The following is a 9,659-nucleotide window of genomic DNA, read 5'->3' as shown; positions in this document are numbered from 1 at the left end:
TGTGAGCATGGCCTGTGTATGCATCACTACAAATGTCAGGAAGGAAAAGCATCAGAGAAATACAGGAAGAACTCACAACAAACTACTGACATCTACTGGCCAGTATTTTACAGGATACAGGAATGCAATGTTTATGTGAAATGATATCTGAAAAAGACAGCGTGTCTTCAGGCTTTCATTGTAATTAAAGAAAAGTGTCTTATCTGTACAATTAGGACGGAACATGTAATCTTCCGTTTCGTTCAAAATTTGTTATGTAATTCTTAATTACCTTTCTAAAACTTGTTTCATCAACATGTTGATCTACATCTCAAAATGAGTACACCCCCTACAATTCAGCAACCACTTCATTATATGGTCTCAAGGGACAATACCTGAAAATTGGATATACTCAATTTAAGTGGGTGTACATTGCCTGGCCACCCCAAAAAATAAAAATGAATAAATAATTCACACTTTATTTATTTATTTATATGAACTGGTTGCCAGTTCATATGTGATTTTTTTTGTTATGTGCCCATAACCACTCTTTTATAGTTTAAGTAATAGAGTTGAGTATACATATAGTATTGTGTTATTAGGAAAGTAAAAAATGCATGGATATAGTAATAATCTGGACACTGAGCACATTCAGGTAGTCAGCTGACTTCATTTTATTGCCACATACCCTTAATAAACCTATCCCTGACCAAGTGAAGCAAGCCCAGAATACTGTAATACTGCAATACTGCCTCTAGAGGCTTGTACAGTGGGCATCATGCACCACTTCATTCATGCAATCTTTTTTTCTGATTAGTCCCACTAATCAGAAGTTGGTTTTCAGATTTTTTTTTCAGCTGTTTAGTTCTGATATTGTGTGTTCTTGTTGTAGCGTGCATGTGGAAATGCTCTGGATTTAAATATTAAACATAGCTTGCATTTCAGCTGCCAATTCTCCTGTTGATTACAGTAAAACTTTTGATTCATGTGCGATTCTGATCACATGTCCTTTATGAAGTTGATGGTTCTGCACTATCCTTCTCGGTTTTAGAAATGTGTTGGAAGGTTCAAACCCCAATTCTAGTCATTTTAAAGCTTCTTAGTTGTTTTCTTAGCTTGTTGCAGGGCAATAATTTAACAATTTTTTGGGCAAGTTTTTTTTACAGGTTTCCTATATTACACACAGTTATTAATTTAACATAACTCCTCAGCTTTCAATGCTACATTCCATGCTAATACCACATTTGTGTCATATTGTACTACTTATCACAATGATGGCTAACTAGGAAATTGATAAAGCTTTAGATACAGATAAAAAGCTTTAGATACAGATACTACACCATACAATAATTAACAATGTAATGAAACGATAAAAGTAATAGTGAAGAAAGTAATGTTTTATTACATAGTTTTGCTAATCTTGATTGGATTTACTTCTCCATGTTGTGACATCAATAATTAGAAAATCTTACCAGTGGATGTCTTATTTATCTGGATGTGAAATCAACACAAGGTATTCAAGCACTTCCAACATTTTAGCATACGAACATTTAATGTGCTCTTAAGTGTTGCATTCTCCTTTAAAACAAATGAAATTTAACTAGTGGAATTGTGTTTTCAGCACTAGCTGTTGTTGATGGAAGGGAGGTGAAACATGATATCGGTTAATGTTGTTTGAAAAGCCTGTGCATACATGGTGGCATAAGTGTAAAAAAAAAATCTTTACAGAAGATGAAAGATCACAGGAAAAAGAATCCTTGTGTGTAATGTATGATGCAATCAGGGACATGAAGATAAAGGACAAAATGAGGACGAAAGGAAATCCTATACAGAATGTTAAACCTGTTAAAGATTTACATTTATGCAGCTGAACACACACCTATTTTAATACTGTTCAATTTTTTGAATGCTAATTCATGCTGCAAAGCCAAGAGAGACAGAGAGAAAAATCTATGGTGGCAGATCACATAGGACTTATTAACATACTCAATTTTTTCCTTTAAAATACAGAATACGGTTTAAAATCTCAAAGTCCACAACAATATTTCCTGTAAAGGTTTTTTACTCCCAGATACTGTACACTGAGTCTTAAATACACGATCATCTGCTGGTCATGTGACCACAGTCCCTTGGGGAATGGGGTGACTTATTTCTCTGGGCTTGAGCATTCTTCCTCGTCTTGCTCTTCTGTCGAATAACCTGCGCTGGATGGGTCGTGCGAGGCTCCCTCTTTGCTCTTAGACGGCAAGAGGAGGTACTCCAGCTCTTCTGCACTGATTGCTACACGCTCTGGAGACAGCCAGCGTTTCAGCTGCTCCAAAGCACTGCCAAGGCATAAAGGATAACACATTATAGTGCACTTCAGTTCTAAATGTCATGGTTAAATATACATTGGATGTGTGATATACTGTGTGTATACCATGAATAAATAAGCAAATTTATATAAAATCAGTTTATCTAAACATCTTAATAAGTACCATGCATACTGTAAATAAACTGCCTGGTTGAAAAAAAAGCCTTTTTTTTTTTTAAATAACCAAATACTTAAAGGCCTTTAATCATTTACTTACTGCAGTGATTAATAAGTGTCTGCTGGCAACAATTCTTTTAACCCTGAGTTTTTGTGTTTTGGAAGGTTTAAATTATTGGGGTGCATCAAGCCAAAGAAAATAACCAAGGAGATTACTGAAATGACTGGAATTGAATAAAAAACTGTCCAATGTTGTATTAAAAATGGAAGAATAGTGCTGAAGCTTTAACTTTGAAGAAGAAATCTAAACGGAACAAAGTAACGAGTGACCATGATCACTTAAATGATTTGTAAAGCATTATAAAAAACCAACAGTAAAAATCACAGCTTTGTTTAATAGTTAAAGTGAGAGCAACACCATATGCACAATTTGACAAGAACTTACAAGACTGGGACTAAACCTGTGTGACTTTGGAGGAATGGAAAAAAGTTATGTGTCCAGATTGTCCTTATGCCAGGGTGATCGGCATGTCATGGTAAAAAAGGGAATGCATAAAGCGATGTACCAATCATGCATAGTGGCCATTGTACAAGCCTCTGGAGGCAGTGTAATGATCTTGGGTTGCTTTAGTTGCTCAGGTCTAGGCTCAGCAACATTATGTGGCAACAAAATTAAGTCAGCTGACAATCTGAAAGTACTGAATGACCAGGTTTCACATCTATGGAGTTTTTTCTTCCTTGATGGCACAAATAAATTTCTAGATTCAAATAGTGAAAGAGTGGTTCTGGGAGCACAGGTTTTTTTTTTTTTTACACATGAATTGGACACTACAAACTCCTGACTCTAACCCCATTAAAGTCTTCGAGATGTGCTGGAGAACACTTTATGGAGTGTTTTCACTCTTCTGTCATCAATACAAAATCTCAGGCCAAAATTCATGAATGCTCTTCTACACAGAACTAAATGTTATGTTGATGCACAAGTTAAAGTTGTAACTAAAGGCAGTAGCGCTTGCCTTATCATCCAGAGATCGCAAGTTCGATTTCCGAATGACGGGGTTGAATTAGACACGACTAAATAAGGAAGAAAACCAGGACAACCCCCCCGCCAGAAAAAAAAAAACTAAAGGCAGTTCAATGAAAATGTTAGTGTTTTTTTTTGGGCCAGGCAGTGTGTAATATATTAAAGTTGTGCCCAAAGGAACACCACACAAGACTCAAGAGATTTATTCCTCACTTACCTCTGATCAAGATCACCTTCCTGGAATAACTCTGAGGTCTGGGCATCATGGAGTAACCTGTCCCAGCACTCCTTTTTGGCCTGGGACAAGGAGCGCAGCATTTCCCTTGAGGTGACCTCATTTGACTGACCTTTAATCCTCTTTAAACGGTTCTCTGCAACACAAACCACATTCCTTTAAAGGTCATTTTTAAATAAAGTCTATTAGAATGAAATTAACTTAATAGACATGTTATTATACCTAAACTGGCTATGTAGACTGCAGAGTCTGCCATTGGTTCCCAATGACTGGAAGAATTGAGGGTACTAGGAGAGGTAATGTTGTTCTGGTTGCATGGAGGCTGGAATGAATCTGTGAAGTGTTCTTCAGAAAACCCGTGGTCTGGTGGCGCCGGCAGATCCGAGCAGATCTCTGACCACAAATCACAGCTGGACCGGGTCTCAAGACTTTCGGGATCACCACTCATGTCTCTGCTAGACTGAGCCTAGTTGTAAAAAAATTATTGGCAAATTAGTAATCACAGATAGAAATGTGAGGTGTTTTCAACACAGGATGTGTGAGGATAGAGATCTTGGTACCAAACAGATAAGAAACCAGGTTACATAGGAAAACTACATGAACTAACAAACTAAACATGTTAATTTACTACAATTTACTTGTGTTGTAATTAAAGTACTTTGCAAGGGATTTAACAACACTACAAATGATAAGATTTAATTCAGATTAAAGGTGTAGGAGTAACTCGGCAAAATGGTGGTAGTTGGGTTGGCGTATGTGTTGGAAACACAGCATTTAAATGTGTATTTCTGTTCACTTCTCAAAAACATTCATTAATTTGTTTCTCAGAAAATGCTAATTAACCCAGGAGCAAAAGCACTTGAAAATTTAGCCCTTAATATTTGCTCCTGGTCAGCGAAGTAATCTCAAAACATTAAATACTCGACGTCTGTCAAAGAATGCAACACATCCATGTGAGTGTATTTGAAATAATACTTAAGTATAAATAATACTTAGTAATTAAGAGAGTTGATTATGGCATGAGGTAGAATATTGAATATTGTGAAATTAAATACTGAAAATGAAAGTTACTTCTTTAGGCTGTATTGTGCTATTTCTGTGTAATATACAGTAGCAGGTAGCAGGGGTAGCTCAGTGGTTAAGGCATTGGACTACGGTTCGGAAGATCCCAGGTTCAAACCCCACAACCACCAAGTTGCCACTGTTCGGCCCTTGAGCAAGCCCCTTAACCCTCAACTGCTCAGATGTGTAACGAGATAAAAATGTAAGTCGCTCTGGATAAGAGCGTCTGCCAAAATGCCTAACTGTAATATTTATAATGATCTCAACCTCCTTCTATATATCCGGCAAAAGTAGAAGTATACAGAATATAATATACAGTTTGCTAACACAACTGCCTTGGACCATAATTATTTTATTGTCCAAGCCTTGTGTTAAGGTTTAAGGTCAGCACAAATATTTGTGTATTAAACTTTAAATTGTATCTATGATGAAAAATCACGTTTTGATCATTTTCAGGCAATCTCACTGCTATATCTGTGTATACATGCAAAAAACATGAGGGAAAAACACATCCCCTACCATTTTTCGAAGTTGCATACAGTATTTCTTCTTTATAATCCAACACTTAATATCACAAATAACTGGTAAATCCTAACAATAAAATGACGGTAAAAAGGTGGTGAGATCCTCCTCCATCTCAGAGTTTAGCTCTGCTCGGGAGTCGTCATATTATTTACCCACAACAGGCACAACAGATTAAGATTTGTCACACGTACCTTACGGTACAGTGAAATGATTTAGGGTAGATGTGGTCAGAGCCAGAGGTCAGCCAGGATACAGCGCCCCTGAAGCAGATAGGGTTAAGAACCTTGCTCAGGGGTTCCACAGGGTTCACACCCCTGACCTCAGAAACCCAGTAACCTATAGCCTTAACGATTTGAGCCACCACTGCCCTGCACAAATGTGTGTTTTGAATCAGACTGTTGACAGTTACATCAACATATGCATTTCTTTTTTTTTTTACTTCACTCATTTTGTTCCATAGACAGTTGGGTTGGAAAAACTGCAAAACAGGTGGGAAATGTCACAAAACTGAGTGGGTTACAAACCGTGATTTTTTTCCCCGCTAATTCTGATTGGTTAGGAAAATGCATGTCTACAAAGGGGCATTTGGGGAGTGGGGCAGTCATTTTTTTTTTTTTAAGACAACAAAAAGGCATGTATGGATAATGTGTGAAACAGACGTTAATTCAGGCATGTCAGAATATATGATCTGGAAAAGTTGGAAAATTAACAAAGTAAAATAAAAAGTAGGTATAATATGTAATCCATAAAATGTAATGTTTTGTGTCATCATCACCTTCAGCAGCCTCTAGACAGTTCGTGGCTCATGCATAATAGTAACCAGAAGATTTCTGGGAACCTTATATTGTTGGTATTATAATGGTAAAATGTTTGGCAAAGGTTTTCTGAGAAACCTGCCTCTAGTAACTAGCACATCTGTGTTTTGTTAGGAAAAGTCAGCGTATTTGTAATTTTTAGACTCCACTTGCCCTTGAGGCAAACTGTAATTGCAATGGAAAAAAAAAAAACAATAGCCGTGTGCTATTTTCACATTCTGCTTTAGTTTTTCTTTCTGCTGTTGTACACTGATTGATGCCTTCTCCTCTGGTAAAACATGTATGCCCTTAAAGGGAAAGGTAGCAGCTCAGTTTAGACCTCATATCAAATCTCCTTTTTTTACTTGTCTTTACTAACTACTTCATCCTAATCAGAGTCACAGCCCTGAGTCTGGACCCAATCCCAGGAACTCTGAACAGAAGATGGGAAAATTCACCCAGGTGAACCCACGCACACACTTATATCTGGGGCACTGCCAGGCCCTCTACATGCATTTTCTGGATAGTTAGAATAAATAAAAAAACTGGAGGAAACATGCAAACTCCACACTAAGTACAAATACATGACTAATTGTACTGCATTGTTTTTGTGATGCGAGTTTTACCATGAACTCACCATATGGAAATAACAGCATCGTTTCAACTTTTTTTAAATCCCAAACAGCAGGGTTGTGGTTGTATACAGGTGACAACATCTGGGAAACTGGGACTCAAAAAACATGTCCCTATTTCCCAACATTTTCCTGTTAAACACCCATTTAACAAGAGACAGACAGTGTTATAAACATGTTTGCCATTTATTAGCAACAAGCCAGCCTTCTAACTGTGATGAGCGAAGAGCGAACTCTGTGGCCAGTGTTACTTATTTAACATGTCAATATATCTTCAGGTAGACTGATCAAAAGCAAATTTGTGCAGTAACTAACTCGAAGATATATAGTGCTACTCTGTATATGTCTGATGATGTGCACAGCTACTGCATTCACTCTCGGAACTAAAAAAAAAAATCTCTCGGGTGAGAAAACTACACTAAGTTGATGAGCACAAGGGACATTTTCCCCTGATGAACATTACAAATTACAAGTTGTAACCTTAAGCCAAATGCGGTATTACTGTCTGTCAGCATTTTACATGTTTTACTGGAGTTTTTTTTTTTATTTTATTTGGTTTCTTCCCAGAGGACTAGGTTCTCTAAAGGCGTTTTCACATTGGGCACAAGTGATTTGTACCGTGCCCAGGAACGATTGCTCCGCCCTCCCCACTCTCCGGCTGGCGAGTGTTTACATTGTTTTTTGTGATATGTTCTCGGGTATGTTTGCGCATTTCAATATCTGATACAGCAGATAGCAGTATGCACCTTACTGATTTGTGGGCCAAAGGAGCTAACGCTATGCCATATATTATCAATATTCCGGGAAAAATGTCAACAGTAATGCTCTCATGTGCCTTCTTACATGATCAGCTATGGTTGTGTAGGTCGGAGGATGGATTTGGTGGAGACTGACAGGAAGGACGATAAATAGGAATCTACTTCCATTTTCAGTAGAGGGGGGAAAAATAAACTCAGTTATAAATTGCGATTCTTTTGTGTGTCGATTCACATATCACCACACTCAAAAATTGATAAATTTGTTTTTTATTAAGGGTTATAATGGAGATGAACCAGTGGTTTTTAAGAAAGCTAATTTTATAAGCAATGGGCAACATTTAATCGCTCATTAAACCTTTTTGTAAGATTTAAAATCGGAACAAAATCAAGTGAAAATGTAATATCGTATCAGGCTATTTATAAACATTTTAATCAAATGGCCACCTAAGAATTGTGATATAATATATTGGGAGGTTACTGGTGATTTACATCCCCAGTTTTTAGGTGCAATATGCTTCCATATCTGATTTAATTCATGGCCAGATACACTGTATCGTTCTCTAGAGCGTCTCTTGGACTTGGTTTTCAATGCAGGACGATTGTGTTCTCACTGATCAAAATGAACCAAATTTTGTGGTTAAGTGTTTTGGAAACGTTCCAGGGGGCCTAATGGTAAAACACCCTAAAGCGCAGTGTGGCTAAGTCAGAATCCGCTACTACTGGCTTGATCAATAATATCCCTCAGCCTCCCATTTAATTTGGCAGTTGTTTAAACAGCTCAAATGGCACAAGCATAAAACGAGTCTTGGTATCACCGGAAAGCTTAACAAACTATTTCTGTTGATACCAGATTAAATGGGAAATGACTAGTTCCTACGAGGTGTAAGGGGTGTAAAGGTATAAGTATTCAGTACAGAACCGTTGGTTCGGTGCATGTTGAAATGTGAAAAATTACAGTCTAGCTTTAACTAGTAAAGGTGATTTTTCTCCTTTATTTCAGTTAATTCTAATTAATGGAGTATGCAGCACATCGCTGATGACTTGTAGCAAAATACAAGTTGCGCTCAAGTCAAACTGGGACTTCTTATTGCGCAGAATGAGACAGTTATGAAAGTAAAAACAATCTCAGATTCTGTATGTAATCCCCTGCTACATTAATGCACTCACTTTACTAGTGCTTGGATATCATCATAGTGAAAGTTTTTCAGTATGCCAGAGCCACGTCTGAAATGCCGGCCTCCCAAGAACTCCTTTAATGACCCAAACATGTGGAGTTCACTTTGAGTAATGTCAGGACTGTAAAGAGGATGTCACAGCTGTCACAGTTTCAGTGTGCATGCAGTGCTCATGAATGATTGTGTGTACAGTTCAGAAAGACAGACGCTTCTTTTTAACAATTTGGTTTTCAACGATTAGTAGTTCCGCTCACTTAATGTGCACAAGAACGACTGCGGTGGGCTCCAAGCCACCTCAGCCGGGATAGTCATCCATGGGTGTATGACTTTCTTTAAAACTGTCCTGAACCGTGACTTAAAAAACGAGATAGTTACATTACCGTATAATGTACAATATACGTACAATAATGTGCGTTATTACACCCCTAGTAGGTGTGACTGGCTTCTCTAATTGCTCCATAGGATCCACCACAACCCTGATCAGGATAAAGCAGTTACTGTAGATGAATGGACAATAGATAAATATACTGATATTTACATAAAGAGGGAATGAATACATAATATATCTACATAAAGAGGGAATAAATTAGAGTGTGAGATGGGTATATGTACTGGAATTTCAGATGGTTGTGTCTATCAGTACAAACACTTACAGAGCCAATGCTGTCTGGACGGACCATGACGTAATAATCACCACACTCCCTATGAATGTCAGATTAATTAGCAATTAGATATAATTAATATAAAGTCACCTGCTCTGAACAACAAACTGCAAAGCGTGAAATTTTCCTTAACAACAGAACGGAAAGCTAGGAGCTAACTAGCAACATCCTGGGGCAACAAGAGCAGTGTATGTAACACAACCGACAAATTTATCATTAATTCTTACCTTAAACGTAGAAATATTCAGAGATATTACACGGTTTTCAAAGTTAACGTTTTAACATTTCAACAACAACAACAACAACATTACAGCTTGCAGGCAGGCTATACAAGATAAACAGT

At 37.4% G+C, this 9,659-nt stretch overlaps 1 protein-coding gene across 2 annotated transcripts; it reads right to left on the bottom strand.

The window, feature by feature from the left end:
• Positions 1–1,355: 1,355 nt before the first annotated feature.
• Positions 1,356–9,658, bottom strand: ccdc32 (coiled-coil domain containing 32). 2 transcript variants are annotated; one of them, XM_053510518.1, is made up of 5 exons: positions 9,544–9,658; positions 9,308–9,356; positions 3,931–4,174; positions 3,691–3,844; positions 1,356–2,303 (listed from the first exon to the last, which is right to left on the bottom strand). In XM_053510518.1, exons 2-5 carry the CDS (start codon positions 9,332–9,334, stop codon positions 2,126–2,128), a joined length of 603 nt encoding a protein of 200 aa, XP_053366493.1. In that variant the 5' UTR covers positions 9,335–9,356; positions 9,544–9,658; the 3' UTR covers positions 1,356–2,125. The 2 variants fall into 2 exon arrangements, with proteins under 2 accessions (XP_053366493.1, XP_053366494.1); XM_053510519.1 differs by lacking the exon at positions 9,308–9,356.
• Between the last annotated feature and the right edge of the window lies 1 nt (position 9,659).

Source organism: Clarias gariepinus, chromosome 13, assembly GCF_024256425.1.
Source record: "Clarias gariepinus isolate MV-2021 ecotype Netherlands chromosome 13, CGAR_prim_01v2, whole genome shotgun sequence".
In the NCBI taxonomy this organism is placed as follows: Eukaryota; Metazoa; Chordata; class Actinopteri; order Siluriformes; family Clariidae; genus Clarias; species Clarias gariepinus.
This window is presented reverse-complemented; position numbering and strand designations above follow the sequence as displayed.